The sequence below is a fragment of the Rana temporaria genome, chromosome 9 (assembly GCF_905171775.1).
Source record: "Rana temporaria chromosome 9, aRanTem1.1, whole genome shotgun sequence".
Classification (NCBI taxonomy): domain Eukaryota; kingdom Metazoa; phylum Chordata; class Amphibia; order Anura; family Ranidae; genus Rana; species Rana temporaria.
This window is the reverse complement of record NC_053497.1, coordinates 147,119,583-147,132,868: the sequence shown is the minus strand read 5'-3', so window position 1 is coordinate 147,132,868 and position 13,286 is coordinate 147,119,583. Positions and strand designations below refer to the sequence as shown.

Below are 13,286 nucleotides of genomic sequence, written 5' to 3'. Positions count from 1 at the left end.
TTTTACACAATGCAGAGGATTAACCCCTTAAGTTCCACAGTGAGTATAACAAGCATGCTATGCTGCATATACAGACAGATTTTTACTGTTGTGGGTTTAGAAACACTTTAAGGGCCAGTTCACACCAGATGCAGTTTGGCTCTAGTTCACACCAAGCAGTCAGTTTCCGGTGCAGAAACTGACTGCATGATGTGAACTAGAGCCATTGGAAGACATGAAAAACAAGGTGCATGCATTTTTAGTGCAGAAAAAAAGCGCACGGAACTGAGCCGAACTGCGTTTGGTGTGAACTGGCACTAAGGCAATTGATAGAGCTCATTAAGAACAGAGGTAAAGCTGACCATAGACAACATGGTGGCCACACAGGCTTATTTTTTTTTTCTCTTATCTGATTGAAGTGCGATTTCGATAAGAACAATGGATCAGGCAAACAATTGAATAGCTATAACTTGTCTTCTGATCAATCAAACCAAGTCAATTGGCCAGTGTGGAATATTATCAATTATTTACATTAGTTGATAGTGCTGAAATCCTATGTTCATTAAATGCGATTAAATTTATAATTATGAGATTAAATGGTGAAACAGAAACGCAATCAATAACTTCTGCCTGTAAGTTACAAATGTATCTGAAGCCCCCGGTCACACCAGTGGGACTTGTCATGCGATTTGACAGCATGACAGTCGAAATGGTCAAATCGGTGTAACTCTGATTTTGAAAATAGTTCCAGTACTACATTTGGCAAGTTCAGGTTTGACTTGAATAGACATTTGTGCATGAAGTGTCTTCCAAGTGGCACTCTTTTTTTCTCTCTCTCCCCCATTCTCTATCCATCCCTTCTCTCTCTCTCTCTCTCTCTCTCTCTCTCTCTCTCTCTCTCTCTCTCTCCATCCCTTCTCTCTCTCTCTCTCTCTCTCTCTCCATCCCTTCTCTCTCTCTCCACCCCATTCTCTCTCTCTCTCTCTCTCTCCATCCCTTCTCTCTCTCTCCACCCCATTCTCTCTCTCTCTCTCTCTCCACCCCATTCTCTCTCTCTCCACCCCTTCTCTCTCTCTCTCTCTCTCTCTCTCTCTCTCTCTCTCTCTCTCTCTCCATCCCTTCTCTCTCTCTCTCTCTCTCCACCCCATTCTCTCTCTCTCTCTCTCTCTCCATCCCTTCTCTCTCTCTCTCCATCCCTTCTCTCTCTCCATCCCTTCTCTCTCTCTCCATCCCTTCTCTCTCTCTCCATCCCTTCTCTCTCTCTCTCTCTCCATCCCTTCTCTCTCTCTCTCTCTCTCCATCCCTTCTCTCTCTCTCCATCCCTTCTCTCTCTCTCTCCATCCCTTCTCTCTCTCTCTCCATCCCTTCTCTCTCTCTCTCCATCCCTTCTCTCTCTCTCTCTCTCCATCCATTCTCTCTCTCCACCCCTTCTCTCTCTCCACCCCTTCTCTCTCTCTTCATCCCTTCTCTCTCTCTCTCTCTCTCCATCCCTTCTCTCTCTCTCTCTCTCTCTCTCTCTCTCTCTCTCTCTCTCTCTCTCTCTCCATCCCTTCTCTCTCTCTCTCTCTCTCTCTCTCTCTCTCTCCATCCCTTCTCTCTCCATCCCTTCTCTCTCTCTCTCCATCCCTTCTCTCTCTCTCTCCATCCCTTCTTCTCTCTCTCACATCCCTTCTCTCTCTCTCTCTCTCTCTCTCTCTCTCTCTCCATCCCTTCTATCTCTCTCTCCACCCCTTCTCTCTCTCTCTCTCCACCCCTTCTCTCTCTCCATCCCTTCTCTCTCTCTCCATCCCTTCTATCTCTCTCTCCATCCCTTCTCTCTCTCTCTCTCCATCCCTTCTCTCTCTCTCTCTCTCTCCATCCCTTTCTCTCTCTCTCTCTCTCTCTCTCTCTCCATCCTTCTCTCTCTCTCTCTCTCCATCCCTTCTATCTCTCTCTCACACCCCTTCTCTCTCTCTCTCTTCCACCCCTTCTCTCTCTCTCTCTCTCTCTCTCTCTCCCCCATCTCTCTCTCTCTCTTTCTCTCTATCTCTCTCTCTCTGTCTGTCTCCTCTCTCTCCCTTCTCTGTCTCTCTCCACCCCTTCTCTCTGTCTCTCTCCACCCCTTCTCTCTGTCTCTCTCCACCCCTTCTCTCTGTCTCTCTCCACCCCTTCTCTCTGTCTCTCTCCATCCCTTCTCTCTCTCTCTCTCTCCATCCCTCTCTCTCTCCATCCCTTCTCTCTCTCCATCCCTTCTCTCCCCCCTCTCTCTTCTCTCTCTGCCCCCTCTCTCTTCACCCCTCTCTCTCCACCCCCCCTCTCCTCTGCGCCCCCCCCCCAATTTCTCTCTCCCCCCCATATCTCTCTCCCCCATATCTCTCTCCCCCCCATCTCTCTCTCTCCCCCCATCTATCTCTCCCCCCACTCTCTCTCTCTCCCCCCATCTCTCTCTCCCCCCATCTCTCTCTCTCTCTCCCCTAATCTCTCCCCCCTAATGTCTCCCCCCCCTAATCTCCCCCCTATATCTCTCCCTCCTATATCTCTCCCCTTATATCTCTCCCCCATCTCTCTCTCCCCCCATCTCTCTCTCTCCCCCATCTCTCTCTCTCCCCCATCTCTCTCTCTCTCCCCCCATCTCTCTCTCTCTCCCCCATCTCTCTCTCTCTCTCTCTCTCCCCCATCTCTCTCTCTCTCTCTCTCTCTCTCTCTCCCCCATCTCTCTCTCTCTCTCTCTCCCCATCTCTCTCTCTCCCCCATCTCTCTCTCTCCCCCTCTCCCTCCCTCTCTCTTCCCCTCTCCCTCCCTCTCTCTCTCCCCCATCTCTCTCTCCCCCCATCACCCCCTCTCCCCCTCTATCTTTTTGCCATGTTCCCTACACTTTTTTAATAAAAAAATAAATGTATATCATTTATGTTTTTTATAGTACTTTAAATACTAGCTGCTATACCCTGACCAGCCTGGTTCTTTGTTTCCCATGCTGTTGTTGTCCTGCCCCCCCATTGATGATATGTTGCTGTGCTCCGGGTATATCGGATGGGATTGTTGTGTGTAAAGGGCTGATGATGGACACACCGCTCACATGCTCAGCATCACACCCAGTTACAAATATTCTGGACTGTGCAGGACTGTGCCTGGACCCATTGTATCTGCCTCCCTCGTTCATTCATTGTCTCTGTTTCATGGAGAACTCTGCGGTAGCAGCAGTATTTCGATCGGCTCTTAATCATTATCCATCTGTCTCCTGCGTGCCTCTGATATCATCTCTGCTACCCCCTTTTTATTTATTTTTTAATCTAGCTTTTCCTGCTAGAACAACGCAGACAGTTTTTAATCATGTTTATTCTGAATTGCTGTGTGTTAATCTACATTTTTTTTAATCTGTAATTCACTACCTTCTCCCTGTCCTGTAGCAGGCCCTTTCCCTGAAGATTTTGTATAAGGAGATTTTATATAAGCCCTTTGTATAATTCCTGTTCAAAGCTGGATTGCAAGTGCTGAGATGGGAAAGGCCTTTGTACGTTTTATGTTCAGTGATATGTGTATGTTTTACAGTGTTTATTGTATTCCATGCTGTAAATCTGTGCTGACCAAATTGCCACTATAAATAAGTAATAATAAAAAAATAATAGTAGTAATAATCTGTTTCTTTTAGGGGGAGTCCCGCGGCAGTGCCAGAAGGCGCCGGCTCTTTTGGAAACTTAGACAGCGGTGGAAACTCCTTGGGCTTTTTGAAATTGACAAAGAGCATGAATTCTACAGTTTGACATGTGACCTTAAAGAAGGGCTCAGAGATGCCATTCAGGAGGTCACCCAGAGTGATATACAGGTAAGACGGGTGTGTTCATGTCACTATGGAGTCTCACTTATAAAGATAAACTAATCCAAACCAGTCCGCCTTGTCTGTTCACTTAAATTTACCTGAAATGTTGGGTCACAAAATGCGACATGTAAATTCTCTTCTGCAATAAAATACACTAGCCTGCTTGTTTGCAATTGCAATCCTCTGCAGAATGTACAAGGAGCTGTGCATGCAGCAGAAGCCAAGGAGCAGATGCTAGTTATAGTTGGTGAGGTTGAAAAAGACAAAGTCCATCAAGTCCAACCTATGTGTGTGTGTGCGCTTTTATGTCAGTATTACATTGTATATCCTGTCCTGCAGGATAACAGCCGCCCGCGCGCGCCCGGGGGGGGGGCGCACGCATCGCAGCGATCGGTGATGCGGTGTGTTAGTCTGACACACCGCTTACACTGATCTCGGTAAAGAGCCTCCGTCAATTCTGGCGGAGGCTTTTTACCACATGATCAGCCGTGTCCAATCACGGCTGATCACAATGTAAACAGGAAAAGCTGCTGATCGGCTGCTCTCCTGACAGGGGGGGTTTGTGCTGATAGGTTATCAGCGCAGCCCCCCCTGGGATCACTGCACAGGACACCAGCATGCCGCCCAGGACCACCAGGATGGGCATCCACACTGGAATACCAGGTGTGCCCCCTAGGACCTCCAGGGATTGCCATATCGGTTGCCAAGGCAGCTGCCAATCAATACCCAAGGCTGCTGCCAACCAGTGCCAGTTCAAAATCTGTGCCAGTGCCACCAGGGATACCATCAGTGCTGAATATCAGTGCTGCATGTCAGTGCCCATCAGTGCCATGTATTTATGCCCATTAGTGCCCAGCAGTGCCGCCCTATCATGGCCCCAGCAGTGCTGCTTATGAGTGCCCATCCAGTGGCCGCCTATCAATGCCACCCATAATTACCCACCATTGCAGCCTTTCAGTGCCCATCAGTTGCCACCCAATGAGTGCCCATCGGTGCCGCCTATCAATACCCATCAGTGCTGCATATCAGTGCACCCATCAATGCTCATATCAGTGCCCATCGTCAGTGCCACTCATTGGTGCTGCATTATCACTGCCTCTCAGTGCCGCCTTATCAGTGCCCATCAGTGAAGGAGAAAAATTACTTATTTACAACATTTTATAACAGAAAAAAAATAAAAACTAATTTTTTTTTCAAAATGTTCTGTCTTTTTTTACTTGTTTAGCAAAAATAAAAACCCCAGAGGCGATTAAATACCACCAAAAGAAAGCTCTATTTGTTGGAACAAAATGATAAAAATTCTGGTTGGGTACAATTGGCTTGGGCAGGAAAGGGCGTAAGTGCCTGGTATTGAAGTGGTTAAGAGTTAGGGTAGACTTAACAAAGAGGGAAAAGAGGTTAAACCCCATCTCCAGGCAAAATTAAAAACAAACCGTTCCGTTTCAGGCTCCAATTTCACCTTCAACACAGAAGGGGACAGGAGATGTGAGCCCATAGTTAAACTTTAAGGGGGTCAAAGTGCATGTTTAGCCAAAATATTTTGTTTTAAATAGAGAGAGTTGGGTTAAAACCTCTGTCAGGTTATTGTGAGACATATCTTCTCACTTCTTGTTGTGTCTGCAGAACAGGAAGTGAAGTGGAATCTCCTCAACAGGTCACAAGCAGCAGGAAAGAAACCAGTGGGGGATTTAAACCTTCTCTGCTCTACCCAAAAACTTTTTAAAAAGTTACTTGATAAATTAAGTTTTAGGGTAAGGGTTAATTTTAGGGATGAGGGCGCCACAAGTTTCTCCTACTATAAAGCTGACAGGAGTAGTGACAGCGGCATTACTACTTCTGTTAGCCCAGCGCTGACAGCAGCAAAGAAGAGACCCGGGATGAGATGTGGGCTGTGCTTTCTCTCCCCTCCACCTAAGCTTGCAAATAATGAGGGGGGGTGGGTCGCAGTTTGCCATCTTTGCCCTGGGCACTGGATGATCTTGTCCTGGCACTGCATACAGTAGAACCACACAGATTGACTAGTTAGTACACTCTTGTGTACTGGATGGTACAGTTCGTCAATATTAAATATTACAGAATGTAGCTGCTATAAATGTTGCATTGCAGTGGCATAATTTGCACCGAGTGTAAAAATATTATTTGAATTTGGTCTTTATTCTTATAGCCCCAACTTACAGATGAAGATTACAGTGCTAAACTAACACAGGGACACAAGGTAAGATTTGTTATAACCGCTATCTGGTGCCATTGTAACTGAGCAAGTTGCATAAACAGCAGAGATGTGATATGACCACAGCCAGTTATTACAGTTTTGTATTATTAATGTTAGCCCAAAACTGGGTAGATGCTGGAAAGCTGGGCTTTGACAGAAACCCCAATCTGGCCTAAACATTTTTAGCTAGATTCACAAAGAGTTACGCCGGCGTATCAGTAGATACGCCGTCATAATTTGGAATCTAAGCCGTCGTATGTTTAGTGTATTCTCAAACTGAGATACACATAAACCCTAGCTAAGATATGATGGCCTGCGCCCGTCGTATCTTAGCTGTCTAGTTCCGCCGGCCGCTAGGGGCGTGAACCGCTGATTTACGCCTAGAATGCGTAAATCAGCGAGATACGCCGATTCACGAACGTACGCTTGCCCGTCGCTGTAAAGATACGCCGTTTACGTAAGGCGATTCCCGGCGTAAAGTTAGTCAAACCAATAGCTGGACTAGTCAATGTTAAGTATGCCGTCGTTCTCGCGTCGAAATTTTAAAATTTACGTTGTTTGCGTAAGTCGTCCGTGAATGGGGCTGGAAGTAATAGTTCACGTTGAAACCAATACGTCCTTGCGGGCGTACTTTGGAGCAATGCACACTGGGATATGTCCACGGACGGCGCATGCGCCGTTCGTAAAAAACGTCAATCACGTCGGGGTCACGAGTAATTTACATAAAACACGCCCCCCTCATCCTCATTTGAATTAGGCGAGCTTAGGCCGGCCCATTTACGCCTACGCCGCCGTAACTTAGGAGGCAAGTGGGTTTGTAAATACAGCACTTGCCTCTCTGACTTATGGCGGCGTATCGTAAATACGCTACGCTACGCCGACTCACTAATACGCCGCCGTACCTGAATCCACCTATAGGTGTGTTCAATAAATATTTATTGAGCTCAGGTCATAAAACATTGGAACATTCATATCTAAAGTTTTAAGCAGTAGACCAGCCTTTAACAACTTTACCCCGGAGGAACCCCTTGAAATAACTTTCAGGTCTCAGTGCACCCCTCAATGATTTTTTTAGTATATCTGCAGTTCATGTTACATTAGTGTGAAGATTGATACTTCCATTGGTGGCCAGTAAGAATTGGGCTCCCCTCACAAAAAGATAATTATTAGTGTCATTGGTAGCTTATCTTAGAGGCAGAAATTGCTCATTGCTCAAGGAACCCCTAGGAAACCTCTGAAGGAACTGCATGGTGGAGAAGCTGCAATAGACAGTATGTAAGCAAGGCCCTGATCCGCCGCCAACAATGGTCATGCCGGCTGAGAGCACCTCACACCCATCTTCCTGCAACAGTAATGTGATGGTGTACAATCACCTGAAATGTGATCATCTTGGTTGCTCACACACTCGGCCCGTGGTCCACTTCCTGTACACTTTAGAGATTTCTTGAAATGATTGTTCGCACCGGCAATCTTTTCAGATGTTTTATTGAAACTAGTTCAACAACACCAAATGATGCCAACTTCCTCTCCAATTCTCTTTCCGCAACCTCTAGCAATTCTTATTGTTAAACTATATGTATAGCCAAATCTATTTTCGCTATACTTTTCCTGTAGATCACAGAGTGTAGTTCTGCACTCCATGTGATGCATTTTTAGCTGAAATTGAGCTGAATCCCGCTGTCAGCTGACGTCACAAAGGTGTCCTGAAAAGATCCCAACCGTGTATCGGAATTTGCCCAGAAGCCTGCACTAACAGCTGGAACAGCCTCTTGTGGTGTCTGGAAATAACAATTTTAATCTTCCTTATAATACCCTGAGTTCCAGTGGAGCCCCCTTTCGATTTTGGGATATACTTGAGTGAGCCAACTTTTGATAAATAGGCCCAACCCTCTCTCATTCTATGGTCAAATTCCAGAGCACGTTGACATTCTGGCATTTAAAGGTCGGGCTTTATGTTGGGCAGATAGTGATGCTCGTGTAGAGCTGAGTCTGGGAACTGAGAGGCTCCTCTGGGACCCAGGGATCCATCTGAAGACTAACATAGGTACTTGTAGGTCTTACACTTTAGCACTACTGTCATCTAAGGCCCGTGTACACACGGTCGGAAAAAACCGATGAGAATGGACCGAGGTTCAGTTTCATCGGTCCAAACCGACAGTGTGTAGAGCCCATCGGTCTGTTTTCCTTCGGTCCAAAATTTTAAAACATGCTTCAAAATCGGAACCGATGGACGCTGACCGATCGGTCCAAACCGATGGTTAGTACAGTAAAGGCATCGGTTCAAAACCCACGCATGCTCAGAATCAAGTCGGCACATGCTTAGAAGCAAAAAGAAAGACAGCTAGTCAACCCAAAACTGGCAACTTGAATTATTAAAAAAAAAAAAAAAAAAAAGAACTTAGTTTTATTCAGTACGTCGTGTGTTTTACGTCACCGAGTTCTGACCCGGTCGGTTTTTGGAACGATGGTGTGTACGCGCATCAGACCATCAGGCCACTTCAGCGGTGAACAATGGAAATGGCCCGTCGGACCATTCTCATCGGTTTGGAATGACTGTGTGTACGCGGCCTTAAAGTCGTTTTAGACCAGGCTGGGTTCACTTTAAAGCCCAACTCCAGGACACACAACTTTCTACAGACTGTAACCTTTTCACACTCTGCCCGAGTCTAATAAAACCCTTTGGATAGAGTTGGCCTTTAAACCATTAATATTTGTCTAAAACCTCCAAGCGACAGGGTTATATGATGACGGACGTACGCGAGCCCGGTGTTCCAGCATTTTCGCCAGTCTCTCAGGTTGTCTGAGGAAGGTTACCAGCGCTCTCTGTCAGCCTGCGGCCTCTACCTGCAGTTCATCAGTAACTCCAAGAGTAAAGCAGACTTCTTCCTGACGTAAGTTCAAGGATTTCTTGATAGAACCTTTTAACACGGAGCTAGCATGGCTGTCCTTTTAACTGTATAAAAGAGTATTTTTAAATATGTATTTTTTTTTTTTAAGCTGAACTGTAGCCAATCTTTATTTTTGATAAAGTGAGGAAGAGTTAAAATTTTTGGCAGATATTATTTCTGCCAGTGACCCCATTTGAGAGATATTACCTCACTCCCTGTCCCTGTGACACTAGAACAAGGTATGGGTGGAACAGTAGTGTTTATGGCAGGAGAATTTAGCATAAAATCTCTGTCAAAGGTTCTAAACCCATTCTGAGTCCCCGTTGGTGAGATTTCCCATCACTCCTGATAGGAAGTGAGGGCAAATCTCCCCCAGTGGAGATACAGCTGACAATTAAAACCTGGCCTTATTTATAGGCTTAACTGTAGGTACAGATCAACAAGGGGAGTTTACTACCAATTTAAGTTTGACCTTAAATTGTAAAAAAACATATAAATCAAATGACGAAGATTGATAGAAAAAGCGGGTGAAGCCTCTTAAAATGTATGTAAAGCTTTTTTTTTTTTTAGCTTTGGATAGAGCAGAAAGAGGTTAAAACCTCCGCCTGCTTTGGTTGATTTCCCCACACCCCTTGCTCTGGTGAGAGCAGGGCTCAAGTCCTGTGGGAACGGAGTTCCTGCACTTTTTTCACAGCAGAAACTCAGTTCCCTTTGCAGGACTAGAGCAGCCGAGCCGCCCGAGCAATCCTTCACTAAGCGGCGATGCCCAGCTCGAGTCACTGTCAGGCGAACCTTAGTAATCCTTTATGTTACTGGCCGCTTCCTGTATATGGATTCATCAGGTAGTGTGCGGGCATTCCGTCACTTCCTCGATGCCGCAATGTCTCTTGGAGCTTTTGTCATCGTTCCCAGGAGACATTCTTTCTAAATCCCGCGATAACTTGCGGCAGACCTCCCGATGTCTCCTGGGAACAATGACAAAAGCTCCAGGAGACATTGTGGCATCGAGACAGTGACAGAATACCCGCACACTACCCAATGAATCCATATACAGGAAGCGGCCAGTAACATAAAGGATTACTAAGGTACAGTGGATCGAAAAAAAACAAAACATGCGGTTTAGTAATTATGCATATGAGCGTATCATTTTTTTATTTGTTTTGGTGGGGGAGTGGATCTTGGGTGGGAGTTCCCACACTTTTTTCCACAGGACTTGACCCCTGGGGTGAGAACTTTAAGGCCTCGCACACACGACGGGACATGTCCGATGAAAAACGGTCCACGGACCGTTTTCATCGGACATGTCCACTCGGAGATTTCGGTCTGATGGTTGTACACACCATCAAACCGAAATCCCCGCGGACAGGATACGCGGTGACGTGGCCGCGACGATGACGTGCGCGACCCTGAAAGGTCAATGCTTCCACGCATGTGTCGAATCACTTTGACACATGCGAGGGCTTTTCGGGCGAGCGGACATGTCCGGTGAGTCGTACAGACGACCGAACATGTCCGACGGACAGGCTTCCAGCGGACATGTTTCTTAGCATGCTAAGAAACATTTGTCCGCTGGAAACCTGTCCGCTCGGCCGGGAATCCGGTCCGGTCGGCAGTACAGACGACCGAACATGTCCGCGGAAACTGGTCCGCGGACCAGTTTCAGCAGACATGTTCGGTCGTATGTACAAGGCCTGAAATATAAAATTTCCTCAGTGACAAGGATTTGTAGGACAAAAAGAGAGGTTGACTCTCCCCAGTGAGGACACAACAGTAATATAAACCTTACAGGGGTTCTAACCCTTCCACATTATATCCACACAAAAAAATGTGTACACTTTAACTACTTATGTGTTTATGTTCTGTTTTAGAAATGACAAGCGATTCTTCCTTAAGACGCAGAGTAAGCGAGAGGTTCACTTTCTGCTACAGATCCTGCCCAAGTACATTCAGCACTTCCAGGCCTATCCGCACTCCCTGCTGGTGAAGATTCTGGGTGAGCGCACAGTGTATAGTAATGCAACATTTCAGCAGTATTTCCGGTGTTGTGTCTATTTTTTTGATGTGTCTATAGACATGTGCACCCCCTTCCTGCCCAGGCCAATTTTCAGCTTTCAGCACCGTCTCAATTTAAATGACAGTTGCGCAGTCATGCAACACTTTACCCAAACAACATTTTTATTATTTTGTTCCCACAAACTAGAGCTTTCTTTTGGTGGCATTAAGTGCCGGTTCACACTACAGCGACATGAAAGTCGGCACTACTTTGTGAGGCAACTTTGAGGCAACTTCAAGGCAACTTCAAGGCAACATCAAGGCAACTTCAAGTTGCCTCCAGGACAGGCAAATTTGCCAGTGGCCAGTCAAACAATAATCAGCTCTATGGGAGGGAGGGGTTTGCCTGAGAACTATTTTCTCTTCCTGTAAAGTTGCTTCAGTTACCCCTCCTGGTGGTATTCCCGGGTCTGGCTCGGGGTAAAATTTCTGTACCAAAAGCGGTATCCCCGAGCCAGACTCGGACTTGCCTCGCAGCAGCAAGAGACAAAGTTATTTACCTTGTCCCTGGATCCTGCGATGCATCCCTGCTGTGTGAGCGAGCGGGTCCTCGCTCGATTCACAGTGTCCCCGTGTGCTGCCGATCTTCGTTCCCTGCAACGTTAAGGCGCACGGGGGCGGAGAACGGCGCGAAATTCAAAAAAGTAAACAAACACCTTACATACAGTATACTGTAATCCTATAGATTACAGTACTGTATGTAAAAAATACACCCCCCCCCTTGTCCCTAGTGGTCTGCCCAGTATTGTGCATGTACTTTTGTATAATAAAAACTGTTCTTTCTGCCTGAAAACTGTAGATTGTCCATAGCAACCAACAGTGTCCCTTTATGTCAAAAGTGGTTTTAGAGCAGCTAGAAAACAGCGATAATAAATTATAATCACTTGCAGAATTGTGTGATAGCGATTTGTGGGGAAATTCATCATAAAAAATAAAAGTAATGACAGCGACAATTCTGCAACTGAGCAAATTTCAGTGATTCTGAGTTGATTACATTATTGAATATTTTTTATTATAATTACATTATTATTTGTTATAATTATTTATAATTATTTATTATATTATAATTTATAATTTTGTTTTTCAAACTTTTTCATACCCGGGATGCCTACTAGACTCTTGTTTGGTCAGATTTAAGTGAGTTATTCCTAAGAATTACAGGCCTACAGTATAAAACGCCAAATTTCCTTGCAAAATAATTGTACCGCTTTCAGCACCTAAAATCTGAAATAATCATACCCGCCAGGGAGGTTAAAAACTGATCTGACTTTGGAGGCAACTTCCATTGAAATCAATGGGTACAAGTCGCCTCTTGAAGTTGCCTTAACCACTTACCCCCCGGACCATATTGCTGCCCAAAGACCAGAGTACTTTTTGCGATTCGGGACTCTGTCGCTTTAACAGACAATTGCGCGGTCGTGCGACGTGGCTCCCAAACAAAATTGGCGTCCTTTTTTTCCCACAAATAGAGCTTTCTTTTGGTGTATTTGATCACCTCTGCGGTTTTTAGTTTTTGCGCTATAAACAAAAATAGAGCGACAATTTTGAAAAAAATTAATATTTTTTACATTTTGCTATAATAAATATCCCCCAAAAATATATAAAAAAACTTTTTTTTTTCCTCAGTTTAGGCCGATACGTTTTCTTCTACATATTTTTCGTAAAAAAAATCGCAATAAGCGTTTATTGATTGGTTTGCGCAAAAGTTATAGCGTTTACAAAATAGGGGGTAGTTTTATGTCATTTTTATTATATTTTTTTTACTAGTAATGGCGGCGATCAGCCATTTTTTTTTTCGGTACTGCGACATTATGGCGGACACTTCGGACACTTTTGACACATTTTTGGGACCATTGGCATTTTTATAGCGATCAGTGCTATAAAAATGCATTGGATTACTATAAAAATGCCACTGGCAGTGAAGGGGTTAACACTGGGGGGCGGGGGAGGGGTTTAAGTATGCCTGGGTGTGTTCTTACTGTGGGGGGGGGGTGGCCTCACTAGGGGAAACACTGATCCTCGGTTCATACATTGTATGAACCGAAGATCAGCATTTCCCCTGCCGACAGGACCGGGAGCTGTGTGTTTACACACACAGCTCCCGGTCCCCGCTCTGTACCGAGCGATCGCGTGTGCCCGGCGGCGATCGCGCCCGCCAGGCACACGCACGGGAGTAAGGGGCGAGCGGGGGGCGCGCGCGCGCCCCTAGTGGCGGCTGGGAGAGAGGACGTCATATTACGTGCTCTCGCCCAGCAGAGCCACCTTGTGGACGTATTTCGACGGTGCGCGGTCGGCAAGTGGTTAAAGTAGTACAAGAACCTTTTCTGAAGTCAGAGCGACTTCAGTAGTGTGCGTTGAG

The 13,286-nt window shown here is 45.8% G+C and overlaps 1 protein-coding gene across 1 annotated transcript in view; it reads left to right on the top strand.

Moving 5' to 3' along the window:
• Positions 1–13,286, top strand: part of PIP5KL1 (phosphatidylinositol-4-phosphate 5-kinase like 1) — a 37,408-nt gene that overhangs the window by 9,179 nt on the left and 14,943 nt on the right. Inside the window, 5 exon segments of the mRNA XM_040324803.1 lie at positions 3,608–3,781; positions 5,940–5,990; positions 8,723–8,734; positions 8,736–8,878; positions 10,744–10,868. Of these exon segments, the coding sequence (XP_040180737.1) occupies positions 3,608–3,781; positions 5,940–5,990; positions 8,723–8,734; positions 8,736–8,878; positions 10,744–10,868 (505 nt within the window).